At 44.0% G+C, this 25,784-nt stretch overlaps 1 protein-coding gene across 4 annotated transcripts in view; it reads left to right on the top strand.

Moving 5' to 3' along the window:
- Positions 1–4,169: 4,169 nt before the first annotated feature.
- CMYA5 (cardiomyopathy associated 5) overlaps positions 4,170–25,784 on the top strand; it is a 65,819-nt gene continuing 44,204 nt past the window's right edge. For 3 of the 4 annotated variants that reach the window (XR_013233060.1, XR_013233061.1, XM_077347308.1), the window contains exons 1-4: positions 4,170–4,386; positions 12,099–19,356; positions 21,763–21,858; positions 23,461–23,694. Coding sequence is in view for 2 of the 4 variants with exons in the window: in XM_077347308.1 (XP_077203423.1) it covers positions 4,268–4,386; positions 12,099–19,356; positions 21,763–21,858; positions 23,461–23,694 (7,707 nt within the window). In the remaining 2 variants the exon portion in view is untranslated. The remainder of the gene's footprint in view (positions 4,387–12,098; positions 19,357–21,762; positions 21,859–23,460; positions 23,695–25,784) is intronic. The other variant, XM_077347309.1, reaches the window with a different exon arrangement.

Raw genomic sequence — 25,784 nt, 5'->3', positions numbered from 1 at the left:
GGAATCGGCGTTGCACCGTCGAATGAGGAATGGACCTATACTGCCCTAGGACGTGAACTGGAACTGCCAACCTCCAGGTGGTAAGAAGAAAACAAAGACCTGTTGATCTCGAAAATCCAGGAAACCCAAAATAAAGAACGCCTTGGATTGCTGAATGAATAAATCTTTAATATTAATGTCAAAAAATTCTAGGCGCTCGGTCCTCGATTAGATGCAGAATGAAATACGGGGCCTATGGCCTATTGAATATTCTAAAGTGTTCAAGACTGAAAAACTTTTATACGAATTGACAGATTATTATGATATAAAAGGAGTGAGATACTGAGGAAAGTGGCCAATAGCTGAAAATGAGAGTGAATCCGGATCTTGTTCTAGCTCCTGGGATTTTTTGACATTAATATTAAAGAAGATTTATTCATTCATCCGTCAACATTGTTCTTTATTTTCAGGTTCCTAATCTCCAGGTGGTATCCAGAGATCTTCTGGAAGATGACAGGGAACACTTCTCCTGGAGAAAATGGTTGTTTTGGAGGGTGGACTCCGAGGCCCCCCCCCAGGCTCCCCCCCCCCAAAAAAAAGAATTCTCAGAATTTCCCAACCCAGTGTTGGCAATCTTAACTGGAATAGATATTGCTTAGACTATCTTAGGTGGGAACTGGGCATAGTTAGAGAGGAGATAGTTAGAGAGGAGTGCAAGGAACAGCTGTCTGGCTTATTCACTCTAGGCTTGGCATCCCTTGAGGATAGAAATGTGGCCAACTGGAAGAATATCATCTGCAGAAAACTCATACCTTTTAGTGAGAAGATGCCATGAAAGTGGCAATTCTGGCTGGCTGCTGGAAGGAAGGAGGAGTTTGGAGTGCAGCTTCACATGGAATACCCTCCCACACAACTGGTCTTGGATTTCGCTGTATATTCTGTGGTTGTGGATACAGTTGATTGGTAACAACCCAGAACCGGATGTTCAGCCAGGCTACTTGAAATGGCCAAACACAAGCCTGAAACATACAAACAGACAAATGTGGAGGGAATGTGTGATGCAGAGCCACATGGCAGGATGTCTATGTGACATTGTTAATACACAGTGTAACTATGAGGCTTAGTCTGAAAGACATCACACATAAGATACAACAGTAGGACACAATGCAAAATCAAAAAATGTATAACTTGATTTTGCAGCATCTCTAAAGTCTCATGTCTTCTGCAGTGCTTGGAAAGCAAGAAGCAAACCGTTCTTGGAGTACGAATGTAATAGACCCTGGTGTCATGTGGCAAGCTCGTGTTCTGCAGCTGCTGCCTTAAAAGAAACATTTTGCATGTTTTCCCATCTTGGGTGTGGTGGGAAGGGAAAGAGTTGTGGATCTTATCAGGTAAAGGAAGTATTTCTAGCCAGTTGCAGGTTGAAATGCAACACAGGTTCAGGGCCACTCCATAGGAATGACCTGAGCTATCAAAAGATTCTGAGGGTATACAAATTGGTCTGCTCTGTTTCCTGTGGTCCTCCAGATGTCCATGGACTACAATTCCCATGAGCCCCTGCCAGCATTTGACTACCCCTGCTTTAGGTCACAAGGGCTTGGCAGTAATAATTATCTGCAGCTTTAAATGGATCCTGTGCCTCACCCACAGGGAGGGACCATCGCTCACTTGCAGTGCATCTGTTTGGCATGTAGAAGGTTCCAGGTTCAGTCTCCAGCATTTTCACTCAAAAGGATCAGGGAACTGGTGACATGAAATATCTCTGCTTGCGACACTGGATTCCCACTACCAGTCAGAGTAGACAGAGGTAAGTGCATGTCTGCTCTGAGTGGCCTCATTCAGGAGAAAAGAGCAAGAGCCCAGAGTCACTGCTCACTTCTCCAGATGCAACTGCCACAAACTGTGTTAGTCTTTGAAGTGCTACTGGATTCTTCCTCTTTTCTACAGCTACAGACAGACAGGCTAACACAGCTACCAATCTGGGCCTCATTCAGTTTGAACCCAGTGACTGACAAAGTCAAACAGTAAATATCCTATTCAATGCATACTCACACATGCAAGCGTATCATCATCATCTACAATAAAATGTGCAGGGTACTTCCAATGATGTTTCAGCCCTTTGATTGACCCTCAGGGTGTGTGCCTCCCTCCCCTCCCCCCCCCCCCCCAGGGCCACTTATAGGAGCTGGCGTGCCATCAAGAAGCTCTTTGGAGCCTCTGATTCATCCTTGCTTGGAGAGTGCCCTCCCCCACTGAGGCCCTTATGTGGGGCCAGGAACACCAGCGGCCTCAGCCTTGGTTCTCACACTCCTCGCCAGACTCCAAGCTCCCATGCGGGGCCGGGATCCCACGGCCCTCCTGCCTTCTGGCCCAACTGCTGGAGAGCTGGGTCTGCACTCTGTTGAAGAAGAAGAAGAAGAGTTGGTTCTTATATGCCACTTTTCCCTACCCGAAGGAGGCTCAAAGCGGCTTACAGTCGCCTTCCCATTCCTCTCCCCACAACAGACACCCTGTGGGGTGGGTGAGGCTGAGAGAGCCCTGATATTACTGCTTGGTCAGAACAGTTTTATCAGTGCCGTGGCGAGCCCAAGGTCACCCAGCTGGTTGCATGTGGGGAAGCGCAGAATCGAACCTGGCATGCCAGATTACAAGTCGGCACTCCTAACCACTACACCAAACTGGCTCTCTGTTCTAGTCCCACCGCACCTGCTGTCCTCCAGGCTCCTGGTGCAGGGGCAGGGTGTTTGCCGCCTTCATGCTCACTTCCCTGCTGCTTCCTCTACCCCACTCTTTCCGCTCTCTCCATGCACGTACAGCAAGTGAGGGGGGAGGAGCCCCACTGAGTGCTTCTGGCCCGCTTTTAAAGTGGCCTTCCATGCTGCCTCCTCCCTCCCGTGCTTCCGCAGTGAGCACTGTGTGTGTGTGTGTGTGGGGGGGCTGCCTGTGAGTCAGCCTTTAAAGCAGGGGGAGTCAAACTGCGGCCCTCCAGATGTCCATGGACTACAATTTCCATGAGCCCCTGCCAGCATTTGCCGAGCATTTGTTGGCAGGGGCTCATGGAAATTGTAGTCCATGGACATCTGGAGGGCCGCAGTTTGACTCCCCCTGCTTTAAAGCATATTTCACTGCTATACCATCTGTCCTGCTGTCTTCTATGCTTGCCAATTTAAAACCAGGTCTCCCCGCTTGGAGCATGGGGTGCTTGGGGGGGGGGGGAAGCTGACTGTCTGCAAGGCTGCTGTTAAACTGGCCTTTGCTGCGGCCCCGTCTGCCCTGCTCTCTCCACAGGAAGGCTTGCTTTTCAACCGATTAGCACAGGGACAGCCGGGCAAATGGTGCCATGGCAAAGCCCACTTTACAGGTGGCCACAATGGGGAATCACACCTGACTCTCCAGGTTAGAGGCAGCCGCCACTCTTAACCACTACATCAAGCTTGGCTCAGAGAAATGGGGTGCATGTAACAGTGCAAATGTAAGTTCAGGGCAGAAAGTCAGCTCTGAATCAGCAGGAAAAGTCTGCATACGAGCAGCTTTACATGTACAGAGACGATCCATGCATTTTTCTACATTCAGGGGCAGTCTTAACTAATGGGCAAAAGAAGGAGGCAACAGGGACAATGGGAGCAACTGCCCATGCTGGAGGACCTGACTGCCCATGACTCTGTCCCATCACTGGAGGAAGAAGCTGGCTCTGGAGCAGTGGCTGCTTGCCCCTGCCCCATCCAAATCTCCGGCAGCAGGCTTCTGGGGGCAGTAGCACCTCCTACCAGCTTCACAGGGCGAGAGGGTTGTCCCTTCCTTGGGGTGGGAGGTGGGGGGTGACAGCAGGTGGGAGGCATGGCAGGAGGAACACTTGTGCTGGCAATGATTTGGGGCTCCATCCAGTATCCTTGCCCAGAGCCCCAGAATTTGTGAGACTACTTCATCTACCTTCCCATTCCCAACCATTCAACTGGCTGGATCTTTCTTTTGACGCCAATGAGGACACCTAATTGCATTCAGGGCTTTGTCTGCAGCTCTGCCCGGATTAAAGCCAGGACGTTTGTAGGTTTGGCACCTGCCGATGTTGACCGTATTGGCCCTAAGAATCAGGTGGTGTTAGGACCCAGGGGTAAGTCCAAGGTGGCAGCGTCAGTTTGGTGTTTCAACTTTCCGTTGTTCTATTTAAAGACTCTCCTGAGTCAGGAAGGTTGAGCTGCTGTAGATGACAGTTTGCTTCGGGCAGCCCTGCCGGGGAGGAGTGAGGAGAGGGGAGAAAACATTGTGAGGGACTGGCCTGGGGACAAGAATGGAGACTTACTGCAACTCGGAGTGTGACGAATCTCCCGATGTCTCTGTGGAAGATGAAGAGGAGGAGGAGGAAGAGGAGGAGGACGAGCTCCCAGAAAAACAGCCGCTTGCTAACAGGTGTTGTATTTTCAGAATTGTGCAAGCACAGCGTATTGGATGTCTAGGTGTCCTGAAAGTACTGGGGTAGGGAGATAGGGCTCTGCTCAATTCTAGCGTGGCATCAGGAGGCATGGGAGTTTTCAAGAACAGGGGGCATTTTCCGATGAATCTGTGTGCAACTACGTAGTAGTGATTTGGCCAGGGCTCAGTCTGTGTACCAAAGGCATGTTCTATTTAAAGAGCCTGCGTTGTGCCCCTTGGATTGGCATCTCCTCCTGCTCCTCCCTTGCTGGCTGGCTGGCTGGCTGGCTCGTCATTACATATCGATCTTCAGTTACTCTCAGGGGACGTGTCTGTGTGTGGCATCTCTGTGAGCCTGAGAATGAAATGGCGGAGTCTGACAAGCAGGCTTTTCCGTCAGTTCCCTTAACATGCTATCACTCTCTGCATGGTGAAAGGTGGGGGAGAACTTGAAACTCCAGGGATCAATTGCCTTTTGTAAAGGAAATGAGGTGGTTTTGTGTGGGAGCGGAGGCTGCAGGCCGTTTGATTTTAGGCCTATTTTCTGCATGATTTGTTCAGTCCAATAGCACATTTTCCCTATCCCCCCCCCCGAAAGTCAGCCAATTACCTAGTTTGGTTCCATACCTGCTGGATGAATGGAAGGGTCTAAATATAAGACAACCTCTGCATCTCGTGGAGCAGAACACTGGGCCAGGAGACAGAATCCTGGCTAGAATTGTCTCAGGCACAAATGCAAGCTGGGAAAAGTACAGAGGAAGGCAACCGAGATGTCTAGGGGGTTGGAGCACCTTCCCTCTGGGGAAAGGATGAAGAGTCTGTGACTTTTCCATTTAGAAATGAGACAACTTAAGGGGGGGCACTGTTTATAAAACTATGCATGGAATGGAGAGAATTAGCAAAGATAAATTTTTCTCCTGTTCCCAAAGTACTAGAACTTGAAGGCATCTCTAGTGAAGCTGATGGGCAGTAGATTCTGGACGGACAAAATAAAATACTACTTTATGCAGAGAAGTTATTAAAATCTGAAATTCACTGCATAAGGATGTGGTGATGGCCACAGGAACAAACAGCTTTAAAAGGGGATGAGGTAGATTCACGGAGGAAGTCTGTGAATGGCTCCTTGCCATTCATAGACTGAAGGGAACCACCACGTTCAGAGGCACTTCCCCTCTGAATCAAAGAGCCAGGAGGCAACATTAGACAAAGGCCTCAGTTCCTATGCCCTGTTGTTGGCCCTGCAGGGGAACTGGATGGCCACTGTGTGAGGCAGGATGGACCATTGATCTGATCCAGCAGAGCTCTTCTTTTTCCTGTCATTCCCTAGGCTTGATGGCCATAAAACATCACTTTTTAAAAATACTGCAAACAAAAGATAATCTTGAAATTCACATGGTATGAATGGGAGATGGAGTACGGTACAAGGAGTTTAACAATGCACTGGATTGACAGTTGACCCCACTTAGCATTTGTTCCCCTGCCAAAAATTTAAAAGCTTTTAGATCTTATTGGAAAAATTACAGCTTCTTATTAGAACAGGTGTGGTACTGCCGAAAAGAAAATGGACAGGGTCTTTTCCAAACTATTCACTAGAACTGTCCAGTTCTGCTGGACCAAGGCTCCCTTTGACTAGGGGGGCTTTTCAAAATCATCCCTATCCATTTTTATACTTGTGATGGCATTAAAAAAAAACAAAAACAAACCTGCCTCTGAGCTCATGCAATGTGAATATGGTGGGGTGCATAAAGACCTTTTACCCCTTGCTATGCTCACCTTAGAACCTCTTGTGGCGCAGAGTGGTAAGTGGCAGAAATGCTGTTTGAAGTTGTCTGTCCATGAGGTTGGGAGTACAATCCCAGCAGCCGGCTCAAGGTTGACTCAGCCTTCCATCCTTCTGAGGTCGGTAAAATGAGTACCCAGCTTGCTTGCTGGGGGGTAAATGGTAATGACTGGGGAAGGCACTGGCAAACCACCCCGTATTGAGTCTGCCATGAAAACGCTAGAGGGCGTCACCCCAAGGGTCAGACATGACCCGGTGCTTGCACAGGGGATACCTTTACCTTTTTAAACTCAGCTTAAGTCAAGAAAGTGGGTTCCCTGCTGAAGCTCATGAACCCAAGGGGCAATAGCAAATCAATCCCCCCTCACTTAATGACAGGGGCGCTTGGCAACTGCTGAGTGTCGAGAGGATGGGGGCCTGCCCCTTCTGCTACCACTGGGGGTCCCTTCCATTGGGAAAAGGGAGATTGTCCCCACAGTCACTTTGAGGACACAATAAGCTCCACAAGGCAGTTGTGTAGGAAGCTTGGGCCACCTTTGTGCTGCATTGAGAGGCAAGCAGCTGAAGGAGTGGGATGTAAACATTTTAGGTAAGTTTTAATCAGCTTGTAAGGACTGTTTTTTCATAACTGATTCTTCTGATACCCCAAAGCCAAATGCAAACCTGGGAGCAAATCTGCCTCTACAGTCCATTAGACCCTTTCAAGACAGCTTGCAAGCAACATATTAGGAAGTTCACGAGTATTAAACTCTTCTACAAATACAGGTGTTTTTAGTAGGGAAGGAGGCTTTGGGGCCCATCTACTCAACTTTGTGTTAGTGCAGGCTCCATTAATTTATATAGGACAGATGCAAGTCTCTTGTGCTTGCCTTAGGGAAACAAACCAAAGCTGTAAAGCCAGCATTTGGTGGGTCATTATAGACATCTTCTGATTATTTATTTATTATATTTATATACCGCCCTCCCCAAAGGCTCAGGGCAGTTTACATTAAACAGGAACGATACAGATAACTCAGTTTATAATAATAATATAGTGATAACAATAAACAACATTAGAGAATGGTAGAACACTGGGGAGAACATTAAACCAACTCGTACTGAAGGCCTAGTGGGCTGGGTGGATCTGCAGTGATTGTCGTAGGAGGGAGGCTCGGGGGCTGATGGGAAACAATGGTTCAGGTCGACCTCAACCAAATGCCTGGTAGAGGAGCTCCCTTTTGCAGGCTCTGTGGAACTGTTCGAGTTCCTTCAGGGCCCTAATCTGTACGTTATTGCTTCATTGTTATCTGCCAACTTCTTGAAAAGTTCACAGCAATCCAGGCTTGAATTTTAGTGCCTCTTCTCTCCTTGTCCTGCTGCCTCAGTTTCACAGAACCCCTCTGGTTCTTTATGTCGTGGTTCCCCAAAGAGCAAATCAAGAATTTTTAAATGGCAAGTAAATTATTCAGTGTGTGTTTGATGTTCCTTGAATAGCTCTTTAAAGCTTCTTCGCCCAAGCCTAGGATAATCTCCTTTATGCGGACAGGTGAAAGCACATACTATTGTCGGTATGTTGCTTCTCCTGTAGAGGATTTGGGAAAGGATTCCTCTCAGTTAAGGCTATATAGAGCTGCAAAGAAATGGGCGGTATAGAAATCTGAATAAATAAATAAAAATAAATAAATGTGGTATCGCAAAAAGGGAATAATTTTGCAAATATAACAGAATCAAAAACTAATATCTTGTTTACAGTTGTAAAGGGGGATTTGTTCCTTTCCTGCATGATAACTCTTGCAGGTTTGGATGGGCCTTGCTTCCTAGGATGTTTGGGGGTTCAAACTGGCATTGAATTAGCTTCCCAGGTGTATAATGGGTGGCATGTTGAGTTAGGCAATGTTTGCAGTGCACGTTCTCAAGTGACATGTTGTTCAAACGTGTTCACATTTGGTCCTTGCTGAGAAAACAATATTTGTATGAATATATTAAGGGCATCTTGATTTTCATGAATTCCTTACATGCACTTTAATTAGCCAAATGGATTTCCTATTTGTGTAGCTTACACAAGCCGATGGGATGTGATTAATGGAAATAACTACTGTGGCCTGATAAATATCTTGGCCTTCCTCGGGAACCCACCCAAGTTATTCCTGTGCTTTTCACAGCGAGAGTAATTATAGCTTTGAAATCTGGCTGGAGATTTGTCTTCAAGATGATATCAGAGTGGGCTAGGGAAAGGAGAGCAGGAGCGCCAGCCTGTTTTGCGATTCCTTCTACGAAATGTATTTATGACCCTGTTGTACTTGCTGCTGTGCTGCGGATAGAGAGACGGGAGGTCACTGCTGAGAGCTGCAGTATTACGTTATCCACTCCCCACCCCCCAGGGAATGCAAAGCAATATTTGGTTGTTTTGTGACTTCTTCACTTTGCATGTTGCCTTGCCCTCACCCATGCTAGTGGCTGCCAATGGTGTGAGGGGAGAAGTGATGTCACAGTTTATGGTGGGGAGGACAGGATGGGAATAGTTGACCCTGAAAGTGCCATACCTGTGCCATACCTGTGCCTCCTGTACTGTAGTGCTACAATCAGGCAAATTATGTTTCTCTTGGTTCCACCTTTTTAACGGTGCACTTTACTAAATGGCAAACATTAGAGAATTTACCTTCTTTGTTATTGCTTTTGTTGATTCCCTCTCCTTTCTTATCACAAGAGCCAGTGTGGTGAAGTAGTTAAGAGTGTTGGGCTCTGGTTCTTCACTTCTCCACATGCCGCCAGCTGGGTGACCTTGGGCTAATCACAGTTCTCTTAGGGCCATTCTTGCAGAACAGTTCTGTTTAGAGCTCTCCCAGCCCCACCTATCTCTGGAAAAGTGTACGATGCTTTGGGACTCCTTCAGGTAGAGAAAAGTGGGGTGTAAAAAGCCAGCCCTTCTCCTTACTATTACAACAGGCTCTTCCAATGAACTGGATGCTGCTTATACCCTTGTGCCTCAGGACCCTGCTTCTCTCTTGATTGTCCCGCAGAGCCACGACCGGCCAGCCTCACATCATCCGACTCTAGGAGGCTTGGTTCATTCAAAGAAAATGGAGAAGACACGGCACTGAAGCATGAGACACTGATAGATTACAGCAGGGCCAGGCAATCTGTTCGGCAGTGAACACCGCATTTAAAAAGTGTGAAGATTTGTTGCTATCACTGACCCTGGTCAATATTTCTTCTGGTTAAGTCAGAACTCTTGTACTTGTGTATTGTGAGGGAAGAAAGGGAGGCAGCATTGAAGCAGAACACTGTGCCTTTATTGCCACACACATAACGATTCCTGCCAAAATGTTTATTTCTAAATATAGCCTTTTTATTCAGGACTCTAAAGTAGACGGCAACCTCCCCCCCCCCACACACACACACATGTCTTGTTCTCATTCAATCCACATTCCGGTTTGTAGGTGAGTTAATACCTCACTGCAGCCACCCTGTTTAGCTGAAGCATTGTGTCCTTGGATTACTGCAGGTGGACAGCAACAAGGCTTAAGGCACCTCTGCAGCTTATGGTTTTCAGTAAATGGCGGCAGACTTGAGTAACCTTGCTCGTTCCAAGTCACCCCATAAATCTATTCTGCTGCGCATGAATTCATGTCTGGCCGTATATGTAAGTGTTTGCAGATTCTTGGAATGGCAGCTTCCTCTCCGGCTGCTCATCTCCTGCAGCAAAGACATTTTTGGAAGCCGTGACTTTAGCCACCATCAGTCTGTAACAATGAGAGAAGATACAGCTGTGGAATTCTTCCCTGACAATTCGCTTTGATAGGCAAAAATCTGTAGTCCCAAGACGGAGGCAGAATCTCTCAAAAAATCGATTGCCCGTATCTAGGTCGGTTCAAGGTACTTCGTTGCCCTGAGCAAGGTACGTGTGCCCATAGCCTCTTCCTGTGCTACTGTCAGCTTGGCCCCGGCTGAGATTGGCGTGGGTCCAGGAGGCAAAGGCAACGCCTCCTGTGTTGCCAACGGCTAGAAGAGAGCAAAGCCCAGCAGTGTGTCAAGCCCCTACACATTATAGCTCTAGGCAATCATTTGGGTAGCTCGGCTGGAGAAGCAGGCCACAGGAATCAGGAGGCCTTGTTCTGTCAGGCACAGTGACAACAGAAATCCCAGTAGCTCTTCCATTGTGATTTCTGTGGCTGGTGCACTCAATCTGCCACACGAACCAATCTGTTATGGGTGTCACGCCATCGTTGGAATCTTCTTGTTTTTGTTAATTGTTTCTGTGGACTCAGTCCTTTGTGAATGCTTTTCTTTTGGACAGAGCTATAGAAATGTGTGTGGGGGGAAACAGTAAAGAAGGGAAGAACCAAGGAGCCAAATTGGCTCGATAAAAGGGCCCCAGCCCTTGGTTTGCCTGGCCCCATGCCCTGACAGACGAAGGGAGAAAGAACATGCTGGAAGAAAGGAGGGCTGCATGGTCTTCCTTGCTTGCCCACCCAACCTCATTCTGCCATGGTGTGTGTTTGTATGGGTGCCTAAAAAGGTATATACTGAGAGATTCTTTTAAATTTAAATGGTTCTCCACCATCCTGACTACACTCAAACAAACTGGCATTTACTACGAGTATATCTTATGTCCGAATGAGTCTTCCATTATGTGCCAAATTCAACGGTGGCTCCACATTTGAGGTCTGTATGCCTGACTACCTTTAAAACCACCAAGGACAAGGGCAGTTTACACGTATTAGGTGACTAGGTTCCTTTCTCTTTCTGTCTCACTTCATTCTTGAGTGGGCACTGAGGTGACATTAGCGTATTTTCCAGACTTTAAATCTGATATTTATGTAAAACGAGTACAATAAGACTTATGTCCATAGCATTTATAGTGCAACCTTAATGCATGTTTTGAATTAGGAGTTCTCAAAGTGGGTGGTATGCCTCCCCCAGGGGCAGTGGAAGGATCCAGGGGGTGGGGTAGTGAGGAATTTGTGGACAGTAGAGGTATGGTGAGAAATCTGGGGCAGTGAGAAATTTGGGGGGCTGTAGTCTGCCTCCTTCTGCTGCAGCTGCATTTTTCTAGCGAAAGATGTTCTGAGGTGGCTTGCCATTGCCTACCTCTTGGTGGTAGTGACCCTGGACTTCCTTGGTGGTCTCCCATCCAGTGCTAATCAGGGCTACCCCACTTAGCTTCCTAAAGACAACGGCCACTTCAGAAGGTGGGCTGAGCACTTTCTCCTCCTCAGGCTCAGTGCTCCACCCCAGATCTCCAGGAATTACTTAACCCAAGGTTGGCAACCCTTTCCCTGATGTCTCCATCTTTGGGAGGCTAGAAAGGCCTTCTCTGGCCATGGGATTTTCCATTGTTTGCTTCTCTCTCTTTTTCCCTATCTGTCTTTCTCCCCAGTGAGGACCCAAAGTAGTTTTTACAAATGACTTTAACGAAGAACTTATATATATATATATATTTTCCAGCCTAAAATATGGCTGCTACACAACAATTTAAAAAAATGTAGGCAATACAGTGAGTTTTGTATTTGCAGTAGACCTCACACCAGGAAAGAGGTGTGTGTTCGTACGTGTGTATAGTGGGCGGTGGCACTGGGAATGTGGCCTGGAAGACAAGGGGATGGCAGCTTGAAAAAGTCTGGGAATCACCATTTTAAATGAAACATTATTTAACCCTTTTATGGATGCCAGCCTCCAGGTGAGACCTGGGGATCCCCTAGCATTACAACTCATCTCCCGACTACCAAGATCAGCTTCCTTGGAGAGAATGGATGTTTTGGAGGGTGGACTCTCTGGCATTGCACCCCATGGAGGTCCTTGTTCTCCCCAGGCTCCATCACCAGGCCTGGATCTGGGAACCCTAATTTAATACATGAATTGAATGCTTTGATATATCTTAGTCTTTATGCTTTTGCTTTTTGTTGTTGTTGGAGAAGGTCACAGTTTGACTTACCATTTGTTTCCTCAGCAGTTTGAGAAACCTTAACCGGAACAGTGGAAGGGGGAAAACTATGTCACCAGATACAATGGATATTGTTCAAAATGAAGACGGTGGATTGACATGGGAGACCAATTCAAGCCGATGTTCCACATCCCAAGCCTCAGAAACCAGTGCTACGTCTGGTGTTTATAGTATGGACAACTCATACCTGGATTCTCCTCCAGGGAGACTCATGGATGAGGGAAAGGCAGCACAGAAAACAAGCACCTCATTAGATCAGATGCCGTCATTTCCAGACCAGAATATAGGCCTGGAAAGGAAAACAGAAGCATTTTCTGTAAGGTCCTCACAAGTAACAGCTGAAACAAGAGAACTGGATCCTGCTAATCCACATTCATGGCCCTTTCAAGTACAACCGTCAAAGATTAAAGACTATTTGATACAAATCACACAGGAAGTAGAGAGTCCAGGACCAGAAGAAAAAGATAATGCTTTGAAGAAAAAGGGTGAGCTCCCACTCAAAGGGACAGTAAGGGCGCGGATTGAGCAGATCACTGCAGTGTTGGAAGAGAGAAATAAAAAGATTTTCAGGAGGGTGAATGGGAAAGATTTGCCTTCAGCTGGCACTAGGAAGCCAAACGAACAACCAAAAATATTCTCCAGGCAAGGCATTTCTGTATCTTTAAGGCATATTGAAAGAGATACCAGGGATAAGAATAACAAGAAGGAAATTATACGCTATAATCTCAAGCCTGTGCAGACAAACATTTCAAAGTCTGGTGTGTCTGCTCCCTATAAGAAAGATGAGAGGGTAACGAGAAAATCTGTTCTGCCAGAAACTCCAAATAAGGCTTCAAAGAAACCATCACCCATTCTGTCGCCCCTTGCTGGCAAAGCCAATAAGCTGGACAATGAATCCTATTCACCTGTCACCCACACATCACTGTCAGAACGTGCAGGGTTTGTTACACCAGGTGATCAGGACAAAGTGGAGAAAAAAGCCAAGCAGTCGGAAGCAACCAGCATCACTCCGAAAAAGTCATCCAGCCTTATTGATGAAGCGGAGAACCAGACAACGGAGCAACGTGTACCAGGGGCCGTAGAAGTTCCTCGTATCTCAGAAGCACCAAGGTCCACACCAGAGAGGGAAATAACTCAGCAGTGCTCACCTGTTTCTGCTGGACCATTTTCTTACTCAGCTAATGAAGGGGAGAACCAGACCAAATCATCTGCAGTTGTGCTGTCAGAACCTGCAACTCAGGATGAACAGTACCCAAATATCATAAAGTCTGAAGCTATCCGGCATGAACATTCTCTTCCAGCTGAAATCGCAAGCCAAGATATTGAACTGTGTCCTTCAAAACTGGAGAGCAAAGATTTGGCTTTATTGAATTCTGCCGAAGAAACTGGGAAGCAAGTAATTCCTCCTAATTCACCAGCAGAATCTTTGCCGGAAGAGGCAGAGGTACCACATTCTGTTATGGAAACAGAAAAGCAAGAAATGAGGCAGTCAGAGGTGGAATACTTAAAGAAGGAAGATGCACAGAAACAAGCAACTACAATCTTACAAACGGAGCCGGATCACGGGCCTGTGCTGCCTTCAGTGGAAGAATCAGAGACTGGAGAGGCTGAAACGCTACCTGATCTGTCTTCCACTAATCACAGAACAGAAATACAGGAATACCCAAGTGTGGAAGAGCATTTTGGACTTCCACAGCTCTCACAGCTTTTGAGTAAAGCCGAGAAAGAAGAAAAAGATCAGTTGGAACTGAATTTAGAAAGGAAGGGTGTTCAAACACAAGCACCTGTCACCACGTTACTGGAGCCGGAATTTCAAGAAGTCTTTTATTCGGGGGATAAAGTGGAGAATCAGACAAAGCAGCTAGAATTTCAACATCTGGATTCATCACTCCCCAGCCTCACAGCTCAAAGAGAAGAAGTTCACCGACACTCTGTGGCAATGATACCGTCAGAAAGTGAAGAGCCTGTTATTTCTGAACCTACAAAGTCTCTGCAGGGATCAGGGAGGACAGAACCATCACATCTCAGAGACACAGAAGTAAGTTCGCTCCCATCTACTGAAATACCCAACGAGACCTCAGAACAGCCACCACCCCCTATTTCATCTCTTCCAACTGACAATGCAGAGAAGCAGGGGACTCCGCCGTCCTTGGTAGCAACTGCAATGCTTCAATCAGAACAGCCAGACTCCACTTTACCATGCGCTGCTAAACAGATGGCGAAACAGGACGGTCGTCTGCATTCTCCCGAGAAAGCAATTTTGATCTCAGGAATGCTGCTTCCCACTGAGGCTGTCCAACATGCTGACGTGACAGAATTAGACATTCAGCCAGACTCAACCACAAAAGCTCCCTCTGAAGAATTAGTGTCTATTTCAAGAGCATCTGCTGTTGCTGAAGAGAAGACAATCCGGCCTGATTTGCCTCTGTCTGCTGAACCTCCTCCTGAAGCATCTGTTCGGCTACAAGAAGTAGCAGAGTTAGAAAATCGTGCCCTTCCATCTATAAAAACTAATCTGTATTCTGAAGTTCAGGATGTATCATATCCCTCCGGAGATGATGGCCCAGAAGGAGATCACTGGTTATCTGCAGCAGCAGAGCTTGAGAAGACATATTCGGTCACACCTGAAACAAGAGAGTCAAATAAAAAGGACTCTGTACAATCCCAGCTGGAGATGGAAGCAACAGGGGCATTAGATTCTGTAGGCGAAGCAGATAATAAAATAATGAACCGATGCATCACTGAACCTTCACACCCGGATTCACTGGGTCCTGTGCATGTGCCAGAAAAGCAGGAGAGAGTACAGACGGAGACAGAACAAATGCCACAAGTAGTATCATCTACAAGTCTACAAAATAAGTCAAATATACCACATTCAGTGGAAGAGATGGCGGTGAATGAAATCCAGCCTCATTTGCCTGCACCTGCAAAAGATTTATCTGAGTCGGTTTGTGCAACAAAACCACAAGATAACGCTGGCAATTCAACAGGACAAGCAGCCCCAGATACTGGATTGTTAATCACACAAAATTCTGTAGCTGAATTAATGACACCTGACATTGCAGCACCTGAATCAGACCATGTGGGAAAGCAACCTAGTCAGCCTGCAACTGCAGAACTGGAGCCAGCCTATGTCCAGGTATTGCCGTCCATGTCTGAATCAAGAAAGCATTCCGATGTGTCTTTTCCAGGGTTGAGTGTTGAGGAAAAAGACAGATTTGTGACTCCACGGTCAGATGATGCCCATCTAATTTTATCTGAAATGGAGGAAAAAGACGCTGAACATTATTCAGCCACAGCTCCCACATTTTCTGCTGCCCCAGAGCCACAAGAAATTAAAAGCTGTTCATCTAATGAGGCATCCAAACAATTTCCGATCCATTCATTGTTCTCTCTAGGTGACACAGAATCTCTAGAAAGTTCTGTGCCCAGTCCAGAGCAGTCAACTATTCTTTTGTCAGATTATAATGGCAAACCACAGAAAGAAGAAAACCCATGCCTTTCCCCCAAGAAACAAGAACAAGTTCCAGAGGAGCCATTGTCCATTACAGCCTTCCTCATGGGTGAAATCAGGGAGGAGACCCTTCATTTATCCCAGGGTGTAAAAATTGTTCCCAAAGAACCAAAGTCTATTGCAGAAGACGTAGCTTCTGAAGCAGTAAAAGAAACAGCTCCTTCTTTCTCACCTGCTTCTGAAGAGCACCTTTCTAAAGAAACGTTTTTGCCATTTGTTGTTGATGCAGGAGAAGACCAGACATGGTCTCGTTCACTTTTGACTGAAGAGTCAAAGCAACTGATTGATGATAAAAGAGATGTACAAGATGCTGAGTCTCACTTGCTTGCCACTGCACCATCTGAGGGAAGGAAAGAGGATATTGAGTTGTATTGCCCTGTACCTGCATGGTCGGAACCAGAAGACAGGACATTAATGAATACTTCGGAAAGGCTCAGCGAGCAGGAGATGCCTCAATATTTACTTCCCACTGTTCAACCAACACCTGCACATCAGGGATTATTGTATCCCATGGAGGAAAGAGATAATCAAGAGAAAACACCTTTGGAAACGGAACATTCAAAGTCTCTACAGTCACCAGTCTTGCAACAGGAGCCGGAACATGTAGATTTACTGCAGCCAATAAAAGGATTGGAGATGGAAGCAATTCACCCTGATACATCTGCATCTGTTCAAGATTTATCCCAGCCTCCTGGAGAGAAGGAAACATTGGAGCTTAGGAGCTACTCGCTTGAACCTGGAGTTTCTACATCGTCAGAATCGATGAATGAAGCAGAGCAAAAAGAAACCCAGCCACCATGGTCTGAAGCTGAAAAGTTAGAATATAAACAGTCTGCTTTATCTCCTCTCAGTGAGATAGTGGAGAAAGAGGGGAGTTGTTCCCATTCATCAGACGCCTCCATGTCAGCAGTGCTGGGACAATCAAATTCTGTGATGATGGATTTTACTGAAAAAGAAGTAGTCCAGCCTTGTCTTCCTGAGACAGTCATGTCAGAAGAGCCATTTTCCATTGCTGCATTCCTACTTTCTGAGGCAAAAGAAATGCAAACTTCATTTCCTAAGACTGCAGAAAAAGAAAATGTAGATACTCAACTTCCTTTCAAAGATCCCAGTTTGTTGGTAGAACGATCCAGAAGTGGTTCAGCCTTGCCTCCTGAGACTGATGTTGCAATTAAGAGGGAAATGCAACCTTCTCCAACGAATTTTGAAACAGAACAGCTTTCTCATGAACTTCAAGCAGAGGTTGCTGACAGAGAAAATATCTGTAATATTCCCACAACACCTAATTTAATTTTGATTGAGTCTTCTGCAACTGTCCTGTCAGAACCTATGAATAATATTCAGCCAAGGTCAGTAGACTCTAATAAGACTACCAACAAGGCTATTGTAATTAGTAGTGAGGATGTTTCAGAAATACAAGGCCAAAAAAAATTACCTCATGCAGACCTAACTTGGATACAACCAGAAAACTACCTACCAAAAGAGAAGGAATTTAACGATAATGAAAAGCCAAGAGAAAAAGCCATAGCTACTCCTGAACTTGATCAGGGAACAGACACATCCAGTAATTCTGAAGATCATGAGATGATGGAAGTTCACGTCCCCATACTTGTTTCTTCAGTTGATAAAGAAGAAGATATATACATGCCAGAAAAATTAAAATGCTTGGAACCGGTATCCTCCCAGAAAACCCAACCATTTAATCTTGTTGAAGATTTAGCCGTCAGTCTGAAAACATCAATCTGTAAGCCAGATACAAAAACTTCAGACAACTTTAAAAAGGCCACCTCTGAAAAGAAAGAAAATGAATTAAAAGAACTTGTTGGAGAAACAGATGTTCAGGCTAGTATAAATTATGAAAAGGAAATTTTAACTGTTCCAGAAAACAAAGATGATAGTATTTTAAATGTCACTAGTATGGATTATTTGGGAACACACACTTTGAATAATGACAACTCCTTCACACCTACAGGAGAAGAGGAATCTGCTCAGAAGGTGCAGAAGCCACTGGATACTATGAAGGAAAATAGTGAGAAAACCATATCTCCAGCTGCAAGCCTGGAGAATGTTTTGGAGTTTTCCATACTAGAAAGCAAATTGGATGAAACTTTTAATGGAATGGTAAGGCATGAAAATGCAACAAACACTCACAAAGATATCTCCAAGGCATTGAATGAAGACAAACTAACTGATTCTATTAAGAGGAGTGACAAAAAGATAGAGGAGGAGCTAAACTTAGTAGGTGCACCTTTATTTAAAACAGAAAATGGCATGTTACCCCAAACTCCATTAATTCCCTTGCCAGACAAGTCAGTTAGCCTTGAGGTGATAGCAGGGCCACCTGTTTTGGCATCTTGGAATAGGGATCTGTATGAAAACGCAGAGATAGAGCCCAAGGAAGACAGCTGTCAACATCCATCTGATGAAAACATTAAGAATGCTGATCTGCCTTTGCATGGAAAACATGGTGCCCCAGAGGATGAAATGACAAGTTCCTTTGAAGATTCCCAAAAGGAACATATTCTGAAGGACCAGACTGTTAAAGAAGACCTAAGCAACTTGCAAGGTGCATATGAATCAAATGAAAAGGAATGTGAGTTTGTTTATATTCCATCTGAAGCAACCGTCCAAGCAGGGGCCTTGTCACCAAGAGAAATTGTTAATGATGCCCTGGTAGAGGGACCAGTAGAGATCGTAAGTGACGTTAAAGTTGTGAGTTGTCAGCAAACACATGCCATACCTTTTGGAAGCAGGCTCTATCACTCAGGGGCCACCGGAGATGAGAGCAGTCAGAACCGAGTAGAAGAACCCTCTTCTTCAGAGTCAAGTCAGGTGTTGCCAGAGGAAACAAGCGACGAAGAATCTAGTCCGATACTGGATTACGCAGCGACTCTTTATCAAGAGGAGTCATCTGTGCAAAATGAATCAAGGGGTGTTACTGGTCTTGCAACTGACCCGACGCAACAATCAGAAATAACAGAAGTTGGCGAAGTTGATAATGATGTGGTAAGAAAAACTGAGGAAGAAGGCGATCAGTTTCCTGAAACATTCCACCATGTTGACACCATCTGGCAAGGTGAAAGGCAAGTAGACGAACACTTTGTTTCAGTCCCTGGACCTGTGGTGCAAGGCACATGTGCTTCAGATCATGAACATCTTGCATCTTGGGATTCTGAGGGGCAAACATATGAAAAAACAGTTGGAGACAATTTTGCCAATGATCTAGCTGTGTACAGTAGAGAAGATCCAAAACAACTTTCAGCACCTGAATCAAAATCTGACAAACCATTTGGGGAACTTGACTTCTCTCTTTTGTCACATGATTTTGAATCTTACCCATTATACTCAATAAAAGAGGAAGAATACAGCGATGATGAAGAACTGGCCGAGCTCCTGGGATATGAAACTGTGACACGAGATGATGTTTTTCAAGAAGAAACAGCCTCAGAGGTAGCTCGTGAAGAGCTGCTGTTTGATGACAGGAAATCTTTAGACCACATCAGTGACAGCTATGAATTTATAAATGAAAAAGAAGCTAGTACATACGCTGAAGAAGAGGAGTTGATGGGATCTGAAAAACTACCAAAGAATGCTCCAGAAAGTGAGGTTCTGCAGACAGAAACAGAGCTGGCACCATTAGATACCTATTGCTACAAGTGCAAGTGTCCCATATCTGCGGATGACAAGCTTTGGGGAGAGCATAAAGACCACAGTGTGACAAACCTAGACACTGGTGTGACTGAGTTAAAGGTAAGTGGCAAACACTGTTCACTTTCTCTCCGGCATTCTCACAGGAATTACCTTCCTTGTGTTTCAGAGGAATATATGCAAGGATAGGGAGAGAGCAAATAAAGATTTGGGATTTAGTACAAGTTTCACTTGCCATGAAATTTAGGTCCAGTTGCGACACAAAGTAGTTTACAGCATTGTTTCCTGCCTCCATTTTATTCTGGTAACAACAACCCTAAATTTAGGCTTAAAGACAGTGTCTTGATGAGTTTGATGTTCACAGTAGCTCTTTTGGCAGGACTATATACACCATTTTAATAGGCATACTTGACTATAACACTAGCCATGTAAATCACTTGCAGCAAAAATAAACAGGAGTCTTGTGGCACCTTAAAGACTTAAAAAGTGACTTCAACATAAATTTTTGCACAAGAGAGCCCCCTTGCTCAGGTGCTTTATGTCGATCCTCAGTATCCTCAGGGTTATAATTATTTTTGTACAAAAAAAAGATAAACTGTGGGTTCAAGGGGCTATGAGATGCAAGAAGTACAGGTTGAGATGCAGTGATGTAAAATTTAAATCTGATCCAAAAAAGTATAAAAGCTAAGTGACCATAGCATAGCATAATATAGTTGCAAAAAATGGAGGCTGAGGAAATATTGCATGGTATCCACAGGTTGAAGATTTTGACCTAGGGACACCCTAGCCCACAGCCATTACACCATGGATTCCCATGGATGTTGGATATAAATTTCCCATTGATTTTCATCAGAGTTTAATACCTTCTCCGTGACTAGAGCTTTAATGCTACAACTGTGAATGGTAAATCAGTTACTAAGAATATGAATCATGTGCTTCAGTTTCATTCCCTAGAGTGGATTCTCCAGAGTCCAAGGACTTGCTCCGAGGATGAGCGTGTCCCATGACATCATCTCTTGGCTCTGTGACTTGCAGAGAGAGCCAAAAATGAAATTTAGCTACGAAGTACTCAATGTGACTTTCAATCAGCACTTCCCCTCCCCATCCCCCATTAATGTTTTCTGCTATTCTTATATTGGGCTCTTCTAGGAGACATCCAGGTAAAGGAATCCTGGCCACTTCAGCATTGCCATCAGTACAATATGCTTAGGACTGTCATTTATGTGTGCGCGTCTGTGTATGGTTAACATTTTCCTGTGCAACACAAGTTCACCTTGGAAATGCAGACTCTTCCCCCTGTGTGCATATGTGCACTCTCAATTTAATGTTGCAGTTTAGTATGCCTTTTATAATCCATAAGATGACACCAATGCTAATTTCTAGCCTTGTTTTTCAACCTTCATTTTGGGTGTATAGAAATCTGATTAATGGCAAGGGTGTTTATGAAACACTCCCAGTTTAGGAACAGATGGCCAAGTGCTCTAGAAGAAGGTCAAGGAGGGCTACGGCATAACTTATGACTATTGCCTCCATTATTTGAAGAGCTCAGCCTTTGAAGGGCACTTTTAACCTTTGAAGGGGTCAGAAAAATCAGAGAAAAACAAGCCTATCCACAGATTAAAGATTAATAAAATGGGTAAGCACATTGAACACCATTTCAGAGTCCCTTTACCTTCAGAAGATTTTATTTATTTATTAATTTATTTCATTACTATACTTTTCTCTCCAGCAGCTTACAACATTCTTCCTTTCTCCATTTTCTCTTCATAACCACCCTGCTAGGCAGGTTAGGTTGTGTGTGTGTGTGTGTGAGACAGAGAAACTGGCCTTTTGAGATTCTGATCTTGGTTTTAAATAAATTAACTGATTGATGAATCACGTATTAAAAATGTGCACATTATCAAAATGTTAATTTGTACTTAATAAACAAAAGTTACCACTCATTGTTGGGAGAAAAATGCCATCTTTAAGCATTTGTTTTCTCTTTCCTAATGAGTCAAGATGGCTTTTTAAAAAATGCACATCTTTCTTTCTCAGTCCCTCCAATTTATAATTTACTTCCACCTATTACCCAAATACATGATTAGTGAATTAATCAGATTAAATCAATGAAAGTTTTCATTGCTAATTGCTAAATAAAATATAACTTGAAATTATCGAGAACAGTGCTTCCTACTTTACTTACTACCTCTTTTAGGTTCCCAATAATTGTCTGTATTTCCCCCTGGTCCTACCATGCTGCTTATGTTCCCGTCAACCTTCCTCAACTGAATGTCGATGTCAGATACTATGTGATGCAGTGATCCCCAATGTTGGGGCTTCAGGATCCCTGTTTAGCCTTAGGATCCTGGCAGGCCTAAGCCTTGTGTTGTGGAAATGTTGAGAGAGTTGAGATTGTTTTTAAAAATTATCGATCATACAGTTTCTTCATAGCTGGTGTAGACAACAATTAGAAATCATTCATTTTCTCTTTCGATTAAAAAAATATTTAACAATTCTAAATTGTAGGGTCAATTGGATGGATTCCTAGATGTTTTACAAGAAAGGTCGTTGAAGATTGAAGGGTTTGTCAGTGAGATAGAAGCCCTTTTCAATACCCTCGAGGTAAGTCTGATATCTGCACTCTCTTCTCATTTAATGCTTTTAGTTTTTTTCCAGAGCTTATGTTTGAATGTTCATGACTTTTAAAAGTAATGTTTCAACAGAAAGGAGCTTAAATTTTCTTTCTGTACAAGACTGAGATAGTTCTTAGCTAAGTATTCTCCATTTACCCAGTATTAAAATATTTCCATACGAATGATCGTTTGAGGCTGGAGGGCATTAGTGAACTATGGACTGGCTGGGGGGCGGGGAGGGAATCAACTTATACACACCCTTTAAATCAGATTCACCTGTATTTCACAATACTGATGTCAGCACTACACTCTCTTTTATAAGTAATAGTTCCAAACTGAATGAATATAGTGATTATGAAGGATTTTTTAAAATTAATTATTGCAAGAGGGATGGAGGGCTTTAAACTGAAGCCATAAGGGGAAGGAGATGTCCATTGTAGGGACCTTATGTAGGAGAGCAAATAACAGTGGTGCGCCTGGTAAGGACAGGTCAAATAGAACCAAGGGTAAGAGGCTTAAAGTGTCTGTATACCAATGCCAGGAGCATGGGCACTAAAAAGAAGAGCTTAAGCTTCATGTGCAAACAAAGAGATATGTTTTAGTAGGCATTACCAAGACTTGGTGGAATGATTCCCATGACTAGAATGCAGTCGTGAATGGATATGAGTTGTTAAAAAAATGTTAAAGAGGTGGTGGAGTGGCACTGTATGTGAAGAGAGAGTTTGCTTGTCAAGAAATACTAAAAGTGGAGAATGACACTCCAGTGGAAAGTAGCTGGGTGAAGATAAGGGAGGGAAAAACAAAGAGCATAGTTGTTGGCTTCTGCTGCAGACCACCTGACCAGGGTGAAGATGTGAGTACTGCTCTTCTTGAGCAGCTTGATAGAATATCCAGGCATCAGTGCCTTGTAATGATGGGTTTCATCAGTTTCCCTGTGGTATGCTGGGAAAGAGCCTCTTGTGGCGCAGAGTGGTAAGGCAGCAGAAATGCTGTCTGAAGCTGTCTGCCCATGAGGCTGGGAGTTCGATCCCAGCAGCTGGCTCAAGGTTGACTCAGCCTTCCATCCTTCCATGGTTGGTAAAATCAGTACCCAGCTTGCTGGGGGGTAAACGGTAATGACTGGGGAAGGCACTGGCAAACCACCCCATATTGAGTCTGCCATAAAAACGCTAGAGGGCGTCACCCAAGGGTCAGACATGACCCAGTGCTTGCACAGGCGATACCTTTACCTTTTTATGCTGGGAAACAAACTCTGGAAGGTGAGCATTACGGTGCCACAGGGCTCAGTCCTGGGTCTTGTACTTTTCAACATTGTTATCAGTGATACCTCCTTTCTTGGGCAGCCATCACCATGGTTATATTGATGCACAGAGAGAAGAAAAAATACCCGATCGGATGGCTAAGCCTGAATTTTTCAACTTAGTGGCTTCATTTTTCAAGGCCTGTCTTGTAGCACACAAACGCACTCTGGTAATAGCATCTTTCATGTGCTGAAGGATTAGACCTAAGGAAAGCAGCTCTAAAATACCTAGTGATCAGTAGTTGAATGTTATGCTTCCAAAATGTGGAAAAATAATGTATTTATATCTAGGAAAATTGTAAAGGAAAGGAGCAGCTTTTGGAAGAGCAAAATGAAAATGTTGTCAAGACAGTGCTAGGACACCATGACCAAAAGGCACAGAGGTTTGAAGAAATAAAGAACACAAAGATGGAGTATCTCTATGAACAGATGGTTATTTTTCAAGAATATATTGACACAGCAAAAGAAAATTTAGAGACTATCATAAAGGAAACTGAAGAAATGGATGATTTTGTTTTCCTAAAGGTATGTATAAAACAAAATCAACATTGATAAAAATGTTTCATATTTCATTATTGAGCAGGAAAATATTATACATTGGACTTTTTTTAGTGATTGCTGCTTTATCAATAACCTTGTGTTAAAATGATAGAAAAACTCATATGGCCCAACACTATCCTCAGCTATAGACTAGGGAGTCATCTGTAGACCATGGCCTATAGCTTAAAAATAAAAAAGGAGAGCAAGAGATTCTGTCTGCCACTTTAATCTGACTACAAAAACTATTACGAACTCAGGGCAGTAAGACAATTAGATCAATACTATGGATACAACATGGCAGGATAGCATAGTTATAGATGTTCTTCTGAATCATATATAAAATTGTAATTAATTTATTGATTATTATTAATTAATTGTGATACTGTCCTTCGGGGAACATAATGGAAGACGTAGTCTCACAAACAAAGGTACATATCATCAAGTATATGTATACCCATTTGGTATGTTTAGTATTTATTTTATTTAGGGATTTATATACCACCCCTCTTGGACATATCATCTCAGGGTGGTTTACATAATCTAAAAACTCAATAAAACCAATAAGATTAAGAAAAGTAAGATATAAAAATTTGAAAGACACAATTAAGTACATTTGGATCAGCTAAAAATCTATAATGCAATGGTATATTGGGTACATACATATCCATGCATAATTGCCAAGAGCTTTGATTAAATTTTACTTCAGCCACAAACTCACTTGGTGGCCTTAGTCAAATTTTCACTCTGCTCCTGCTTCAAATCTCTTTTTTTACAATATTGACTTCCCTTATACAGCTATTTTAAGGGTTATAGCTTGATAAACTTGCCAAGTGGACTGCAGAAACATATCCTATAGTTTTAATAGAGGTTTAATGGGTGGAAATGGGCAGCTGAAGCTTTTCACAACATTGAGGTAAGTAACATCACCTTATAAATAACAGCTCATTAGCCTTTATTAAAGACAACTTTCCGCAGGCCAGTTGGCAACACTACAGCATTATGATCTGAAGTACTTCGAGCAATGAAATCATTATAGGAATGGTCTTCATTCTCTAATACTGTAAAGCAATCCCACAAATTAATTGTGTGACTTTAATTTGCAGCCCCACTGATCAGAACTGGGCCTTACCCGTTAACCAACTAAAGCCTCAGTCCAGAATTTTTTAAATGCTTTATTCCTACTGAAATTGCTCCAAGTTAGTCATGACAATTTAAACCTCCTTAATTTCAGTGGGATTTAAACTCAATTAACATTTTCTGGGATTGGGGCCAAAAGCTTTAGTTGATTAATCTACAGATTAAACCTTGTAGCCTTAATGCATTTATTTAAAATGTCTGCTATTGCTACTCCTATCCAGTTTCTTTTTAATAAATTACATATGTGAAGAAAGAAATCAGATCCTGAATGCAGCTGTAAATGGTACCATTCATAGAATGGCTCCAGGAGAGTGTGTTTGTGGAATAATCAGGTCGGGTCTGGGACTTCTATCCTGAGAGTAATAGTCACTGGTGGCCTGTAGGTTTTCTCAGTTCTGCCTTTGGTGTCCCATTCAGATTGTGACTGCAGTGCTTGTGGAGAAGAGTTTCAGCCTTGCCCCTCCCCCCTTTTTCAGGCAGTGGGATTGGGTATTCTATTTGACCAGTTGAGGAAACTCACAAATACATACATGGGTTTTCCCAGTGGCAAACCCCCAGGATCTCTGCATAGCTATGTGAACAATATCCCATGTGGGATTCAAAAATTCAGTTGATGCAACCAAAATGGCATCCACGTCAGAGAGCTAGAACTTGTATGAGAGGGAAAGAGATCCATTTTGGCCAATTCTTTCCCCAGCCCTCTCCTCTTCCCTCCTGCATGGGATAGTTCTGGAGATGCCCCAACAGTCAGCAGCAGCTTTTCAGGAGCTGCCAATGGCTGCTTTTATGAACCAGGACCGTTTGCAGACACGTGGACAGGGTCTTCCTGTGATGTTCAGGCATCTTAGCCTATTGGTGTTGATATAATACTGGGCCATGGAGTGTCCATTAATGGCATCTTGTAACTTTAATGTCAAATATCTTTCATAACAGGCATT

This window comes from Paroedura picta, chromosome 7, assembly GCF_049243985.1.
Source record: "Paroedura picta isolate Pp20150507F chromosome 7, Ppicta_v3.0, whole genome shotgun sequence".
In the NCBI taxonomy this organism is placed as follows: Eukaryota; Metazoa; Chordata; class Lepidosauria; order Squamata; family Gekkonidae; genus Paroedura; species Paroedura picta.
This window is presented reverse-complemented; position numbering and strand designations above follow the sequence as displayed.